The sequence below is a fragment of the Rhinopithecus bieti genome, unplaced genomic scaffold (assembly GCF_001698545.2).
Source record: "Rhinopithecus bieti isolate Rb0 unplaced genomic scaffold, ASM169854v2 scaffold_26813, whole genome shotgun sequence".
NCBI lineage: Eukaryota > Metazoa > Chordata > Mammalia > Primates > Cercopithecidae > Rhinopithecus > Rhinopithecus bieti.
The window spans coordinates 142,305-159,810 of NW_016812144.1; the positions used below are offsets into that span (position 1 = coordinate 142,305).

The following is a 17,506-nucleotide window of genomic DNA, read 5'->3' on the forward strand; positions in this document are numbered from 1 at the left end:
CCGCACGTCTCTGTTTCCCAGGCTTCCTGTGGCTTCTGCAAGAACTTTTGAATCAATTCTCCTTTCAGCCTTCCCTGCAGATGTTTCCCTTCAAATAAAATGTTCTGTAACTCCATCTGGGCTTGTTTTCTGCCCCCCAGATAGGCCCTGTGCAGTGGGCCCTGTACAGGCCGGAGCCCACACCGCTCACAGGGCAATGAGACCATACCTTCTCTCCTGCCAGCCTGCCAAGCCCAGCATCTCCTTCCTCAAGGTCGCGCGCACCTACAGAAGGCGGGTTGCGGGCAGCACCCACCAGGGTGAGGGGGCTGCACAGGCTTGTCTGGCAGGTGGAGAAACCCCTTTCCTGGTACCCGCCTCATCTGGACAGAAATACTGGCCCCATCAGACACTCATGACACTAGAGGAGTCTCCTCTGAGCTGTTCTTTTTTCTCCCTTTCTCAGCCCGACCTGCTGAATTTCAAGAAAGGCTGGCTGACTAAGCAGTATGAGGACGGCCAGGTGAGTGTGCAGGGTTGCCGTGGCCCCTGACAGGTCTGGGGGCAGGGTGAGGGTGAGCTGGCCTTGTCCCCAGCCAGTCTGTGAGTGCTGGCTCCATGCCTTCCTCCTCCATGCCCCTTGTCTCACGGACCAGGGCTGTGGCTGAGACTCCCATCTGCTCCTAGAAGTGCAGGCACGCAGCCTTCATTTCTGCAGTCGGAGGTGCTCTGGAGGGGCACTCGGTAGGCCTGTCTGCTGACGGCAAGGGAATCTTGGCCTCAGGCTTTAGGGATGCCTTGTAACACTAGCCCCCACCTGGTAGTCTTTCCTAAAAGTTCTTCAGAGGCCTGGCTTCCCCAGGGGCAAAGAAAGTCTCTGGCTGTGAGATTGGCTTGTGTTTCCATGCAAGCCAGCCAAGTAGACAGTAGCCTAGCACTGCAGGACTCTCATGCCCGAGACCCCTCAGCTGCAGTGGCAGTGTTAGCCCTGGAAGGAGCAAACATGGTATATTCTTGCCATCAGACTCAAGCAGGAAGAGCCATCTGAGGCTGGACCTGCCAGCCCACCTTGACCCTGTGCCATGGGCTGGAAGGCCAGGCCTCCCAAGGAGGCATGAAGAGAAGTCTGCTGGGTCCTTACCTAAGAGGCCCTGATGCCCAGCCCATCTGCACTCCCTTCCTGCTTCCTGAGCTGCTATCCCAAGACATCCTCTTTCTTTCTCCTCCATATCAAATGCCCTTGGCCTGGCATGAAGACTCAAGTTCCCCTCCTTACTGCTCACAGTGAAGACTTGGTCTCTAGCTGGTTAGTTACCCCTGCTGGTTAGGGGGCCACATGGCCATGGCTTGCGGGTTGCCACCTGCAGGTGGAGATGCCATTTCACAGCCACCTTTCTGTTCTGTTGGGCCCAGCCTGTTGTCTGCAGCCTCTGTAGTTATTGAGGACCTCACGGCCTGGCCACCAGCCACACCACTGGTCGTAGAGTCCACAGCCAAGGCCTGCTCAGCTATCTGTGCTGCCTCTTCACTGGAGGGTCGCAGCTTAGTGAGCATTCTGAGGGAGTGAGCGCATGGCTGCCTGCAGTCCCAGCGGAGTCCTCTGTGTGCCGTCAAGGAGGCGCCAGCCTGTCCCCTGCTTTCCCTGTGCTCTGGGTGGGTCCCACAGGCTCTGGCTGCGCATCGCCATGGTGTGGCAGGTGTGCTGTTATAGGAGTTGGTAATCAAGTCATTTTTCTTTTCTTCCCCCTTAGTGGAAGAAACACTGGTTTGTCCTGGCCGATCAAAGCCTGAGATACTACAGGGATTCGGTGGCTGAGGAGGTGAGTGTCTGGGCTTTGCTTCTGCTGTGGAGATAGCTGGAGGGGTCCAGGCGGCATCTGGGGCTAGTAGATCTGCTTCCCCTTGGGCTAATGTCCCCACTTCTGAGGACGACGCCCTTTGGTGGTGGTCCCTTGCCGAAGGTGTATCCATGTTGCCCTCTTGGGTTTCCCAGTCCTGACCTGGTGGGAAGGTGAGCACAATACCAGCCTTTATCCTTGTGATCATTTTCCTGGCTGTGATGCTGGGCTTCGTCAAGGCCCTGAATTAAACGCCCAGTGCAGTGGATTCGGGCAGCTTTTTTTTCTCTGTTCTTTGAAAAACACTGAAATTTGAAAACTGAGGATGAAAAATTTTGTTTTTTCCACGAAGAGATTTCATGGTAAATGGAGTTGGAAGAATTGAACTACGTCTTGTGCCCTGCCTTCTGGACAAAGACGGGATATGATAGATGAGCTTTGTTGGGCCCCTTGACAGTCCTGATTCTGTGGTCAAAGACCAACTAGAAGAGGCTTCACCTACAAATAAAAATAACCTCTTCTAAACAGTTTGGCAAGTCTCTTTCGCCTTTTCCCCAGTAGTTCCACTCCAGGAATCCCTCAGATATACTCACACGTATGGAAAAACGTCTGTGTTTCAGGTTAGTCATTCCCACACGTTTGTAATAGCCAGATGATTGGAAAGAGCCTAAATACCCATCATTAAGGGCTAGAGTATGTATTAAATACTCTGAGCCAGTCTTTACAGACTGAAGGGGAAAAGGCAGTAGTGATAAGAAGTAGGGGTAGGAGAGTGTGGGCGGTGGGCCTCTGGTGGTGTCCAGCGTTGGGGAAGTAAGGAGCCTGTGTAAGTGTTTGGTTGTGTGTGCATAGAAGAACACTTCCGAGTGTGATCTGTAGACCTCTGGGGGTCCCTGAGGCCCTTTCAGGAGAGCAGTGATGGTTAAAATAATTTATAATATTAAGATATCATTGACTTTTTTTTACATGTGGCCATCTGCACTGATGGTGCAAAAGCAACGGGAAGTAAAGCCACTAGTACTTGGCACAGCCCAAGCTGCAACAACAGGCTGGACCAGTGGTCACTGGATTCTTCACTGCCATACATTTTAAATAAATAATGGTTTTAAAATAAATAAAGGTCCTTGAAGGAGCAGCAGAAGTTACTGATTTTATGAAGCCGCAATCTTTAAATGCCCATCTTTTCAATATTCTGATTTGAAATGGAAAGTAAGCATCACCTGGCTGCATACCAGAGTATGCAGGCTTTCTCGTGGAAAGGACTCGTGATTGTTTGAGTTGCCAGCTGAACTAGCAGCTTCTTTGTGGAACACCATGTTTACTTGAAGAAAAACTGGTAGGCAAAACTGTAGTCATTCATTTTGTGTGTTTGGCATATATTTTCATGAAAATGACCCAAGTTAGCTCATTCCTCTAAGGAAAACAACTGACAGAGTTTGTTGCTGGTGATATAATTTGAGCTTCTAACCAAAAATTAGAACTTGGGAAAATTTGTATTCACCATCATGAACTTCCCTTTACTTACACTCTCCTGATGAAATAGGTGGTGGTATTAGCAAAGGCGATATTTTGATCTTGCATAATGAAATGTGTAGACAATTGGAAGCTATGCATAACTTAATATTTTCCATGTGACCAATACCACATGTTACAAAAGCATGCGTGGGTTTTAATGTAACAGAACAGAGAGTTCATTGGCATGAATTCAGATACCACATTGCAGTTAACCTTTAAGAGCCTACTACTTGTCAAAGAACAGCCACAACTACTTGAAAAAGCTATTAAAATACTTCCTTTATTGTCTGGTGAAGGGCATTTAAAGATTGAGGCTTCATAAAATTAGTGACTTCTGCTGTTCCTTCACCTTCTTACAGTGGCTCACGCCTGTAATCCCAGCACTTTGGAGGCCGAGGCAGGCGCATCACCTGAGGTCAGGAGTTTGAGACCAGCCTAGCCAACATGGTGAAACCCTGTCTCTACTAAAAATACAAAAATGAGCCAGGTGTGGTAGTGGTCATCTGTAGTCCCGGCTACTTGGGAGACTGAGGCAAGAGAATCACTTGAACCCAGGAGGCAGAGGTTGCAGTGAGCCGAAATCATGTCACTGCACTTCAGCCTGAGTGACAGAGCAAGACCCCATCTCAAAAAAAAAAAAAAAAAACCCTTCCTGTATTGAACAGATGGAATGAAGAAATAAGAATCCAGCTGTCCTTTCTGAAGACAGATGTTAGAGAGATTTGCAAAAATTCAAAGCCGTGTGACTCTTATCACCGATTATTTAATCAAATTTTTACTTTAAAATGAGTTTATTTTATTCTCAAATGAACAAATATATTTGAATTTTTCATTTCTATTATTTTTTCATATGTATTTAAATACATTTTTATATATTTAAATACATTAAATATATACATTTGAGTCTAGGATTTCGAGGCTGCAGTGAGCCATGAGTATGCCACTATACTCCAGCCTGGACAGCAGAGTGAGACCCTGTCTTGGGGGAAAAAAAATAGAAATGGGAGCAGATGTGGCAGTCCGGAGGATATAAAAAATACATTAAAATATATTAAATACATTAAATATATAAAATATGTATTTTATATATATTTTAATTTCTAACATGGTAAATACCATCAATAGATGAAATGCACATAAACTCTTCTAGGGTCCCCAGTTTTTAAGAGTGTGAAAGGATTTCAACAGCAGCATGTTTGAGGACCACTGGCGTGGACTATCTTTAGCTGGATACAGAGACAAATGGTGGTGTGGTTGCACCCAGGGAGGGGCCTGGGTCATACAGTAGTAGGATAGACAGTATCCTCACTTGTCGGTGTGTATACTATTAAAAATAAACTCAGTGCAGGAAATCACTTATGGAAATTTGCTCACCTAGGCCTTGATTCTGCTTCCTAAAAATCTCAAGACATTCTCATTTCTCTCTGCAGGCAGCCGACTTGGATGGGGAAATTGACTTGTCTACATGTTACGATGTCACAGAGTATCCAGTTCAGAGAAACTATGGCTTCCAGATCCATGTGAGCCCAGGGATGGAAGTGGGGCCACAGGCTTGACAGGCAGGGACACGTGTCAGAGTGCCTGATGTCTGGGCTGGGGGCATTTCTGGACAGGCCTGATGCAGTGTGTGTGGTCAGCATTTAGTCTTTCCCACTACCCTTGACACCTGTGTCCTGTGGCACCTGACCCTCTTCCCCAATTCGTGATCTGAACAGTACATTAGATGTTAGTATCTTTTTTCTGAAGACTGCTTAAAGATTTTTTGTTTCTGAAGGTTCTTTTTTTCTTTTGTTTTTTATAATGCTAGAGTTGGGGCAGTTGGAAGGATGTGGGGTATGGGGAATAAGAATGAAAGTGTTAGTCAATTATTTACATCGGTTTTTTACTCACTTATTCATCTGTTTGTTCATTCATTTACTTACAAGGCTATTTTTTCCCAAAATCTTGTGAGTTACTCAGATGAGCAAGGCATTGCCTTGTTCTCAAAAAAAAAAAAAAAAAAGAAACAAAAAAAAAAAAAAAAAAAAAAAATCTTTATGATCAAAATGGTTCTCACTGGCTGTTTCTTCAAAACTCTGTGGATTAAGGGCTGCCTGCAGTCAGCCAGACTCCAGATTAAGGGCACAATTTTCCGGACTGCCACATCTGCCCCCATTTCTTTTTTTTTCCCCGCAAGACAGGGTCTCACTCTGCTGTCCAGGCTGGAGTCTAGTGGCACACTCATGGCTCACTGCAGCCTCAAAATCCTAGACTCAAACGATCCTCCTACCTCAGCCTCCAGAGTAACTGGGACTACAGGTGCATGCCACCATGCCCAGCTAATTATTATTATTATTATTTGTTTTTTGGAGAGACAGGGTTTCACCATGTTGCCCAGGGTGGTTTTGAACCACTGGGCTCCAGCGATCCACTTGCGTTGGCTTCTCAAAGTGCTGGGATTGTAGGCATGAATCACTGTGCCCAGTCCTGCCGCCACTTCTGACACCAGTTGTGAGTCTGGAGGTTTCCAGAACCACCTTCAGTTTTGAAAATTCACTAGAATGACTCACAGAATTCAGGAAAATAGTATCTTTACAATGAGTTTTACTGTAGAAAAAGGATACAAGTCAGAACCAGCCAAAGGAGAGCCATGTGGAGTAGAATCTGGGACTGGGGGAGTCACAGATGCCAAAAGTTTCTGCATCCTTGGGGACACAGTGTTCTCTTAGCCCTGATGTGGGGCAGCATGCAGAGTATTGCCAGGAAGCCCACCTGAGCCCTGGTGTTGAGCTTTAGGAGGCTATGTAGCTGCTGTGGTTGATGGAGTTATTGTCCTCATGGTTGAACTCCACCTAAAGCCCTTCCCGCCATGGTCGGCTACTTTCACATGGTGCAAACCCCAACCCTCTGATTTAATGGGTTTCCTCTGATTTCCTGCTTCTGGCCAGGCCATCCTCCACCCTGAGTTGTCTTGTCAGCATGAAGTGTTAGGTGGGGTCCCAGGGGACCACCATGAGTAATAAAGACTCTAGTCATCTAGGAAATTCCAAGGTTTGGAAGTTCCCTCCCAGGAGCCAGGACAGAAGCCAGGCCTCTCTTTGGGTAAAGTTAGTTCATCACTTGCAAGAGCTTTAAGATGGGTGGAGAGTGTGATGAGTAGAGAGTTGCCCCCGTGGGGCTGCACCCTGGCCCTGGGACTTGGTTTCTCACAGAAGGCTAGACTCTGGTGGGATCACCTGTAGCAGGGTCATACCTTCACATTTTGGGGCCCAGAAACTCAATTGTATTGCTGTTTTGAGAGTTGATCCAGTATTTGGGGCTGACTCAGATTGACCCAACTTAGGGGAGACTGAAGTAGACCCAAAGGCCCGGGTGTTCATTTACTAAGAAAATCCTGGCTGCCAGCCCACTGGGCTGCTGGCTGTGGCTTCCTGCATGCCGGCATCTGCGAGAGGAGCTGAGTCACAGTTGGAGGCTGCACTGACAGCCTGGCACCAGGGCGAGGTGTGAGTTCCCTGCTCTTAGTGGCCTGAACTGCTCAAGTTTCGAGGCTCCTCTGTCCTCAGCCCCTGTGGGAGGGGTAGTCAGGCATAGTGCCTGGTGAGCCTCCTCTCCTGCCATCCACCTCACATCTTCATGAGCAGCTTCCTCCAGGCGGGGCACACCTGAAGTCTGAGAACTCACCCCACTCTCCTAGTGACAAATGAGGGCACCAGCCAATCTCACCCACTGATCAACCCCTCCTTACTTCACCCTGGTAGGGCTTATCCTGATGACTTTCTGTGAACCCCAACTACTGAGAGTTCTAAGGAATGAGGAGGTCCTTCCATTGTGGAGAAGGCTTCCTGGGGGAGGCTTCCTGGAGGAGAATCCCTCAAGGCTCAGCAAGAGGGCTGAGTTTGAAAACATGTCCCAGACTGGACTCCAGACCTGATGGCACAGAGAGCACAGAGCCAGTCTGGGGCTAGAGTGCTGGGTGGAGGGTCAGGTTGGCACTGGTCCAGTTTTGTGGAGAGCACTGAAGGGTGTTAGAAGATGCCAGACAGTTGTGCGTTCGTGATACACATCTGGCAGGACATGCAGGTCCATTAGAAAGGAGCCAGACAGGCTGGCACAGTAAGGCTGGGCAAGAAAGGTAGGAGCGGCACCTGGGAGTAAGAGTTGAGGGGAGGGCCAGGACCCAGAGCATGGCAAGGCCCCGCCCGCTTAGAAGCCAGCAGAAGAGCTGACGTCACAAAAGCAGCGGGGGGGATCCCCTGGAATTCCGGCTGTGATCCATTTGAGGCATGATGGGCTCTCAGAGAACATTAGGTAGCCGCTGGGAAAGAAAATTCAGCTGGAGAAAACAGGTCTGTATGGAGCACTGAGGCCAAACTCCAGCAACGCCCGCACCTGGGGGTGGAGAAGGTGGGGCCCCCAATTCAGCTCATGTGGACGTGAGAACTGATGAAGGAGGACCGAGCTGAGCAGTGGCGGTGACTTGATCGGGCATGGGGAGGGGCAGGTCAGGTCCCTCCCAGCTGTGCTTTGTGGCACATCAGGCCAGCGCGTGATCTCCTGTTTTGATTTCTGACCAGGCCACTAGTGCCCATCTGAAAACCATCCTCATGATTGCATCCTGCCGTCAGCTTCACTACTGACCTGGTTGCTGAGTCTGCTTGTGAGCAGCTCTCAGTTAAGGGCTGCAGCCCTCGCTTCTATTGGGCAGGTGCCTGTAGGTGCAGAAGCAGGCCTCCAGCTCCATGCAGGCCACTGGCCCTCCCCTTTCCGAAGGTACCCAGGCAGGTCTGCTTAGGGGCGCAGCAGTCATGTCCCAGAGCCATGTGCTCTTTGCTTCTTTGTCCTACCTGCTGCCCCGTTCCCCGCCCAAAACAGGCTCCTCCCCTGCTGCCTTGGACAAGCACCTAGGACAAGCCCTAAACTCCACCTCATCCAAGCAGGAGTCTAGGGCTTATCCTAGGTGCTCCCCAACCCAGCCAGCCAGACACCGTCCACTGTCCATACCCCTTTTGTTACTTCTGAGCTGCCCTATCCCCTGCCATTACCTTAATTCTCATCACTTGGACAGCTGCAGTAACCACCCAGCAGGTATCCCTGCCTTTTCTCAGTGTCACCAACAAGACCCTGATACCCCTTGTTCTTGACCATTCTCTGGGCCCCATCATGCCATGTGCCTGTGTGGGTTCAGACTGCAGGCGCCACTCCCCACACCCAAGAAGCACGCCCTTCCCCATTCCCCACCTCCACCGCTGCTCAGCACTTGCTGATTCTGCCCTTCCCCTAAGTCTGGGAACTCTTTAAAGAGGGGTGCAGTGGCTGGGCGCGGTGGCTCATGCCTGTAATCCCAGCACTTTGGGAGGCCGAGGCGGGTGGGTCACAAGGTCAGGAGATTGAGACCATCCTGGCTCCACTAAAAATACAAAATTTAGCTGGGCGTGGTGGTGAGCACCTGTAGTCCCAGTACTTGGGAAGCTGAGGCAGGAGAATGGCGTGAACCCAGGAGGGGGAGCTTACAGTGAGCTGAGATCGCGCCACTGAACTCCAGGCTGGGCGACAGAGCAAGACTATGTCTCCAAAAAAAAAAGGAGAGAGAGAGGGGTGCAGCATCCTCCTCTGTCTGAATGGGCAGGCTGCTGGTGCGTAGTGGGTGCTCAGTAACTGTGAGCTGACCTTACTGAGAGAAGATACCGGATTTACCATTGCCACAGATGCATGTCCCTCCCATGGCTTTGCCGTCTCCTGCTCTCCAGCTCCCTCTTGTCCCAGTAGTGGGCACATGTGGTGCTCCTAGAAGGGTCACCCAGTCACAGGCTTTCTCCCTGTGGGACTTTGTACCCAGTGCAGGAAGCTTCTTTGGAGATGGAGGGCAGCAGGTACCCTAGGGGACAGTCACTGATGGTGCCTCATCTTTTCTCTGTAGACAAAGGAGGGCGAGTTTACCCTGTCAGCCATGACGTCTGGGATTCGGCGGAACTGGATCCAGACCATCATGAAACACGTGCACCCGACCACTGCCCCGGATGTGACGAGGTAGGATGGTGAAGATGCCAGGTAGCCCCTTGTGCATCCTGTGGGTGCCACTCCCGCCAGGGCAGTATCAGACTCAGGTCTAAAGTCTGAGACCTGAGCTCAGTGCGTCGCAGTCTGCTGCTCCTTTCTTCTGTGTCCTGTTGCTCAGGTTCCTGTCCCAAGCACATCAGAACAAACATTTCTGGTTCTTTTCCTCTTTTAAGCCCAGATGTTTTCATCTTGCGGGTAGTGTGTATGCTGGTCATTAGAGCTAGGTTTTGGTGGAGAATCTTCCATCTGTGTCAGCAGGCACCTGGCCAGACCAGCCTGAGCCCCACAGTCAGTGCTCTCAGGCCTTGAGCTCTGCTGGCATGAGGATGGCCCCATGTGCAGCATCCATAGGCCACCCAGCGCTTCTTTGCTTTGGCCTTCTTCTCACCTCACTCCTACGTCTATTTGATTTCTGTGCAGCCAAGTTGAAAAACCCTCTCTTGTGTTAGCATTCTGTGGTTCATGCGCCTCAGATTTTGCTTTGGGCTTTCTTCCTCCTGCCCTGAAGGTTAAAGACCTAGCTCTCATTTTAGAAGAAAGTGGAGAATCAGAAGACTCAGACATATCCAAAAAAAAAGCAGGGAAGATTCCAGTGTAGGGGCTGGTCCTTTGAGGACCAGAACTCTGCTGTCCCCACCTCAAGGCTTCAGAGCCTCCATGCATCTGAGCACCTGTGGTGCCATTTCTCAGATCATGTGATGTAGATTACATCTCAGATGTATTTCTTGTGCTATGGGTTAGGCTGCTTGGGTATGGCAGTGTCGCAGCAGGGGCTGTCCTTGGAAGCTTTGACCTAAAAACACATTCTTTTTTTTTGAGATGGAGTCTTGTTCTGTCGCCCAGTCTGGAGTGCAGTAACGTGATCTCGGCTCACTGCAACCTCCACCTCCTGGGTTCAAGCAGTTCTCCTGACTCAGCCTCCCAAGTAGCTGGGATTATGGGCGCCCACCACCATGCCCCGCTAAGTTTTGTGTTTTTAGTAGAGACAGAATTTCATCATGTTGGCCAGGCTGGTCTTGAACTTGTGACCTCAGGTGATCCACTCGCCTCGGCCTCCCAAAGTGCTGGAATTACAGGCATGAGCCACCGTGGCCAGCCTAAAGGCACATTCTGTATCCAAACCTTTGCCTCCTTCCTGCTGACTCCATACCTCTTTGCATAAGAAGAAAAGAACACCTAAATTGATTATTTTCTTTTTAGTCCTCTTTTCTGTGTCTGTCATTTGTTCATGACTTCATTTATTAAACAAACACTGTCTAGTAAGGCCAAGAGGCCGTGGCCAGGACAGGTTGCCCTCTGTCTCTCAGGATCCTGTTCAGAGAGCTGGCTTGTTGGTTAGGGACAAGTCCTCTGCATGCACAGCCAGCAGGAGGCACCCAGGGCTGCCACAGGCTCTCCCCCGCCCGCCAGGGGCCACATCCTGTGGTGGCCTCAGCTACTGCCTCCATGGTTCTCCCGTCAGGAGCAGACACCCAAGCTTGGCAAGCTAAGCACTCTTTTCCAAGCACCTTTAGGAAGCCCCCAGAGCAAAGTGAGAAAGGCCCCAGCTTCTTTGCCCAGGCTGTTGGCAGCAAACAGAGCTTATCACAGGGGTCCAGGACGGGGAGTGGTGGGCGTGCATGTGGGTGGCTGGCCTGAGGTCCTCTGCTGCCCCTCTTCCTCGCCAGGCCTGGGCTCGGTGCTGTAGATGGGCCATCCTGGCTGGAAGAAGTCAACTTTGGGATATCCCAGGGCAGGTGTCAGGAATGCACCTGTGCACATGCCTGTGCCTGCACACGGCTCAGGAGAGGTGCCTCCACACTTGAGTGCCTGCTTCCCTGCATGCAGGGGCTTTGGGCCCAGGGAAATGAATGAGGGGACAAGGGTTTTGCTCTCCTATGAAAGCTGACCTGGCAGTTGGCCTCCTAATAATTACTTCATAATCTAGCATATCTGTGTAGTCTGGTAGAGTGCTCACCCTCTACCAGTTTGTTTTCAGCATTTATTCTTCCTCTGTGTAGGCTTTTATTATTTGAGGAAAAATGTGAGTTTTTTAGTGCTGCCAGGCAAAATCACAAGGAGGCATGAAAACAGAAACTACAGTTTCAGAAGCTGCTGTCCTCATCCTGCTCTCGTCGCCTTCTTGAAGTGTGGGAGTGGGGAAGTTGCAGGGCACTTCCTGCCTTTAGTGCTGGAGGAGCCTTGTGGGGAGGTTTCTCCTGGGGAGTGCGGCCAGTTCTGGTGTGGCTGTGACTTTGGCGGCTGTCAGGGCCCGGCTGGGGGCCTCCGTGCACACCCTGCCCTGTGTGTCATCCTGACACTCTCCATGGCCAGAGATCTGCCCTGTGTCATTTTCCTCCAGATGTTAGCGTGCTCTTACAGTGGACACCTGCAGATCCCCCTGCTCTGAAGCACTTTGCCTCTCACCCGATTGCTGCCTGGACAGGTGACCCTTGCTTCAGGTGGTGATGGCAGCCATTTCCTCTTTTCGTTGGTTCTCTCTTTAAAGACTCCTTTCCTTTTGGACCTGATTGAAACACATGTGTTCCCTGGAGCTCCTCCTTGGGCCCTCACTGTTCCGAGGTGGGCTTGCAACTGCCTTCTGAGGGCCTGGGTGAGATTAAGGGCCACTCAGTCAGCCTCGGACCAGCTGGCAGTCTCTGGGGGCCTATCCCTAGAGTCTACAAACCTCTGTCTCAGACACTCCCAGCCTCCTTGACAAATTGCCATTGGCAATGTCCCTGTTCCTCCGCTGCTGCAGACAAGGCCTCCCCAGGAATCTCTGCTTCTAGCAGATGGGGACTAGGCATGGTGGATTCCTTAGGCAGACCTGGCTTCACTCCACTTACTGCAGGGCAGGTAGCAGTGCCATGAGCACGACGTGTGCAGCTTATGTCCCGTTGCTGGCTGCTGCTTGCCTCCTCAAGGTGGCGGGTAACCAGCAGCTGGATTGGGCTTTTAAAACATAGATTTAGGCTGGGCACAGTGGCTCATGCCTGTAATCCCAACACTTTGGGAAGCCAAGGCGGGTGGATCACCTGAGGTTGGGAGTTTGAGACCAGCCTGGCCAACATGGAGAAACCCCGTTTCTACTAAAAATATAAAATTAGCCAGGCATGGTGGCGCATGCCTGAAGTCCCAGCTACTCGGGAGGCTGAGGCAGGAGAATCGCTTGAACCCAGGAGGCAGAGGTTGTGGTGAGCCTAGATCGTGCCATTGCACTCCAGCCTGGACAATAAGAGTGAAACTCCATCTCAAAAAAAAAAAAAAAAAAAAAAAAATCTGCTCATGTTACCTGCTTATTAAAAGGTAAGCCCTTCTAGAGAAGTGCTAGTTTTCCCTCATTTTGTCACCACTGTCCAGTCCAAGGATGCACAGAGGCCAGGCCTTACCAGGCGAGTACAGTGGCTATGCCCAGGTGCAGCCTGATGCAGTTCTTGGCCCTGAGCAAGGCAGGGCTGGCCCGTCCTGCCTGTGAGGCTATGGGAGTCCTGGGACTCCCCTGGTTCCATACCCTGGCAAAGGGGCCACCCCAGTAAGCCCCTCACAGCACCTCTTCAGGGATTAGGATAGAAAAGGATGTGGTGCCCACAGGGGCTGGGTCGTGGCTCAGCATTGCCAGCTTCTGCCTGGCAGGCCACACTGCCAGAGTCGCCCCTGACAGTCTTATGTTCATCCTCCTGCTCCACAGCTCGTTGCCAGAGGAAAAAAACAAGAGCAGCTCCTCTTTTGAGACATGCCCAAGGCCTACTGAGAAGCAAGAGGCAGAGCTGGGGGAGCCGGACCCTGAGCAGAAGAGGAGCCGCGCACGGGAGCGGAGGCGAGAGGGCCGCTCCAAGACCTTTGACTGGGCTGAGTTCCGTCCCATCCAGCAGGCCCTGGCTCAGGAGCGGGTGGGTGGCGCAGGGCCCGCTGACACCCATGAGCCCTTGCGCCCTGAGGCGGAGCCTGGGGAGCTGGAGCGGGAGCGTGCACGGAGGCGGGAGGAGCGCCGCAAGCGCTTCGGGATGCTCGATGCCACAGACGGGCCAGGCACTGAGGATGCAGCCCTGCGCATGGAGGTGGACCGGAGCCCAGGGCTGCCTGTGAGTGACCTCAAGACGCATAACGTCCATGTGGAGATCGAGCAGCGGTGGCATCAGGTGGAGACCACGCCTCTCCGGGAAGAGAAGCAGGTGCCCATCGCTCCTGTCCACCTGTCTTCTGAAGATGGGAGTGACCGGCTCTCCACACACGAGCTGACCTCTCTGCTGGAGAAGGAGGTAATAGCCTGGGGCCAGATCCTCCCCCTGCTCCCAGCAGCCTTTCTAGAGCATCAGGTGTAAGCTGTGGCCTTAGGGGTTCATCTACACAGTCCTAACCTCGAGGGACTTGCANAGCGGGTGGGTGGCGCAGGGCCCGCTGACACCCATGAGCCCTTGCGCCCTGAGGAGGGGCCTGGGGAGCTGCAGCGGGAGCGTGCACGGAGGCGGGAGGAGAGCGCAAGCGCTTCGGGATGCCGGACGCCACAGATGGGCCAGGCACTGAGGAGGAAGCCCTACGCGTGGAGGTGGACCGGAGCCCAGGGCTGCCTGTGAGTGACCTCAAGACGCATAAGGTCCATGTGGAGATCGAGCAGAGGTGGCATCAGGTGGAGACCACGCCTCTCCGGGAAGAGAAGCAGGTGCCCATCGCTCCCGTCCACCTGTCTTCTGAAGATGGGGGTGACCGGCTCTCCACACACGAGCTGACCTCTCTGCTGGAGAAGGAGGTAATAGCCTGGGGCCAGATCCTCCCCCTGCTCCCAGCAGCCTTTCTAGAGCATCAGGTGTAAGCTGTGGCCTTAGGGGTTCATCTACACAGTCCTAACCTCGAGGGACTTGCAGACCCCTAGGGGAGACAGACGCACAGATGAGTCCTCATAGTTGAGGCAGACCTGAGAGCTGTGGGAGCGTGCCACTACATGCAGGGCAGGGAAGGGGGCCTTCCAGGCACAGAGGAATTCATCCCATGGTGCGGGCCACTGCCATTGAGAGGCAGGCGGCGTTGCAGGGCCCCCAATGGTTTCCTCGCTCTGACTCCCGACGGCAGGAGGGGCGTGAGCAAGGTGAGGCTTTTGCGTTAGGCAGCGCTGGCTTGGCCAGGTCAAAGCTGGAGGCAGAGATCAACCCCAGGTGCTCTTACAGTGGCTTGGGGATGGCTGATCAGATCTGAAGCCAGGGACATCCAGCAGGAGATGACAGCTGGGTCCCAGGTCATGAGGATGTGAAGCAGAAGGCAGTGGTGAGGCGGGGTAGGCCGTGGATGAAGGCTGCCCTGTGACTGTCACTCCTCCATGAGGCCCTCAGTGCACCTGGGTACAGAGATGAACAAGCTGGCCCCCAAACTATAAAATAAGATGTTATTTCATTGAAATGTATCCAGAAATCCTATCTGCAGAACTACAGCGGTGGATTCACATGTCTGGACAGGGAGTCTCGTAACCAGGGACGTATAGCATTACGGTTTTTGTGGAACTCCTTGTTTCACTCTCCATTTAGGGACAGTTTTCAACACTGTATTTCAAATGTGTTCTCTTACGTAAGTAGCTTGTTAAAGATTTGCCACTTGGGTATGCCTCATGCTTCTCATCTTTTTTGTATTTTATTAACTGTATGAGGCTGAGTTATCACCAGCACTAATACTTGTACTTTTTCATTTTTCCCATCCATTAACAAATAACAAAGGCAGGATGAAATAAAATAACAGTTGAAACTCACATTACTTCAAGCTACCAAAATGGACCAGCCAGCAGGCGACATACTGGTTCAACAATCTGAGGGGGTCAGTCTTCACTGTTTAAAAGTCAGGGGTCAGCTGGGCGTGGTGGCTCATGCCTGTAATCCTGGTACTTTGGGAGGCTGAGGTGGGTGAATCACGAGGTCAGGAGATCAAGACCATCCTGGCCAACATGGTGAAACCCTGTTTCTACTAAAAATACAAAAATTAGCTGGGTGTGGTGGCACGTGCCTGTAGTCCCAGCTACTTGGAAGGCTGAGGCAGGAGAATCACTTGAACCCAGGAGGCAGTGGTTGCAGTGACCTGAGATTGCGCCGTCGCACTCCAGCCTGGCGACAGAGCGAGAGTCTGTCTCAAAACAATAAATAAAAGTCAGAGGTCTCCCCACCTCTCTTAGCACAGCCTGGCAACAACCTGGGTGGCACTGGCGTGACTGCCCACCACACACACAGCTCCACTCAGCACGAGCTCTGGAAGCAGGATGGGTAGCCCTGCACACGGCCAGGCATCAGGAGGCACCTGGGAGGTGTGTGGGGCAGAGGTGGACAGATGAATGAGTAGCTGAAGCTGTTGAAAGCAAGAAGAGTGTAAAACAGCTTACTCACGGGTGTCCACACCTTGTTTGAGAGAACTGTGGGAACCGTTTTTGCAAACAGAACTTTGTGGAATCCATCATGTAAAACTGGTCAAATGGAGTGATTTCAGTTGAGACCCATTGTGGGCCCTGGAGTGAGGCCTGCTTGAGGCCACCACTCGCAGTGGTCCCTGTAGAGCCTAACCTGGCCTGTGTGACCAGCTAAGGACACTCAAAGGACCCCATGGGGTGGTCTTCCTCTAGATGCAGATGCAAAACCCTTGTTCCCCAGTGGACACAGCCCCCTTCTCAGAAATGAACACCCCCTATGGGCCTTGGCGCCTGTATAGGGCGTGCACGTTGGAACCTTGATCAGGTGTGGGAATTATGTGGACACCCAGGGCTGCCTGGAGTAAGAAGGATAAGGTAGTTCCTTGGTCCCCAGAGGGTACCGGGTCTGCCATTGTTACTGATGGCTTGCATTGGAACCTTCACTTCCAAATGCTGCTGGTAAAGGCCATATCAGCACATCTGCTGAAATGTGGAGACTCCAAAACTCTTGGGCCACATGGAAGACCAGTGAAAGAGTCTGTGCTGTGCAGCTGCTTTGTTTATCATTGTCATTTTGCATAAAAGTGTGTGTGTCTTTTTGCCAACAGCTGGAGCAGAGCCAGAAGGAGGCCTCAGACCTTCTGGAGCAGAACCGGCTCCTGCAGGACCAGCTGAGGGTGGCCCTGGGCCGGGAGCAGAGCGCCCGTGAGGGCTACGTGCTGCAGGTAGGATGGAGGGGCTGCTGTGGCCCATGGTGCACTCAGGAGCTTCAGTGTGAAGGGTTCATGCTTAGGCAGGCTAGGAGTGTGCAAAACTTGTCTCAGCAGGGGCCACCTCCTGGGAGCTCACGCCCCTGGGCTCTTCTGCCACAGGACTGGACTCTCAATGTGCTGGGGGCACGGGGGGGTGGTGTTTTTCCCTCCTGGTATGACATTTTGGGGAATCTCCCTGAAACCTCTATATCTAAGGACTTTTTTTTGGTAATAAAATCATTGTGGTGCCCTTTCCCTTTAACTCTGAAAGTAGCCAGTGTACATTTATTATAAATACCATATATTTGCATGTGATTTCTCATAGTTTTCACTATAGTAATATTGGGCCTATTGTACAGATTGAAGACATTGAATCACACAGCAAGTCCAGTGCCTGCTTATAACCAACAGCAAGTCAGTGACAAAGCAAGCACTGGACCCCATTCCCATCTGTGTCTATACCACATCTGCAGGCAGACCTGGGGCTCTTACCACTACTAGTCCAACCCCGGGATACGTCCTCTGAGATCCTGTACCACAGAGCCCTGGTATAGGGATGTTACAAGGCTGGAGCTAACCGGTCCAAGGGCAGGCCTGTGTCTGCTGACTTTCTTGCAGCATGCCAGGCCCTGTGCCAAGTATCGGGCATAAAACAGATATACTCCTGTCCCCACTGAGCGGTAGGGGAGATTGTGATAGGAAGATTGATACATAAATACTGCAGGAGAAGTGAAATGGGGTACCAGAATAGGGAGCCTAAGTTCTCAGCAATGGCTAGGGTATAATATTAGAATCAGGGTCCTGGGTTCAAGACTTGGCCCTGCTACTGACCCCCAAAGCAAGTGCATGTGTCCCCCTCCTCTACAGCGGCAGCCTGCTGCCTGTGTAGACTTTGACCCAGGGATCCCTGAGGGTCCTTCCAGCTCTTAGACCCCGAGTCTCTGTCATGTATTGAGTGTCTACATTTCCAGACCATAGTGCACTGACCTTGGTCTGAGTCGTCCCAGGCAGCAGATGAAACG

General features: G+C 51.8%; 1 protein-coding gene across 5 annotated transcripts in view; it reads left to right on the forward strand.

The window, feature by feature from the left end:
- The window catches only part of MPRIP (myosin phosphatase Rho interacting protein), a 146,112-nt gene that overhangs the window by 105,220 nt on the left and 23,386 nt on the right, over positions 1–17,506 (forward strand). For all 5 annotated transcript variants that reach the window (XM_017895591.1, XM_017895593.1, XM_017895592.1 and 2 more), the window contains 6 exons: positions 446–502; positions 1,731–1,799; positions 4,763–4,852; positions 9,232–9,341; positions 13,042–13,612; positions 16,341–16,457. In XM_017895591.1, the coding sequence (XP_017751080.1) occupies positions 446–502; positions 1,731–1,799; positions 4,763–4,852; positions 9,232–9,341; positions 13,042–13,612; positions 16,341–16,457 (1,014 nt within the window). The remainder of the gene's footprint in view (positions 1–445; positions 503–1,730; positions 1,800–4,762; positions 4,853–9,231; positions 9,342–13,041; positions 13,613–16,340; positions 16,458–17,506) is intronic.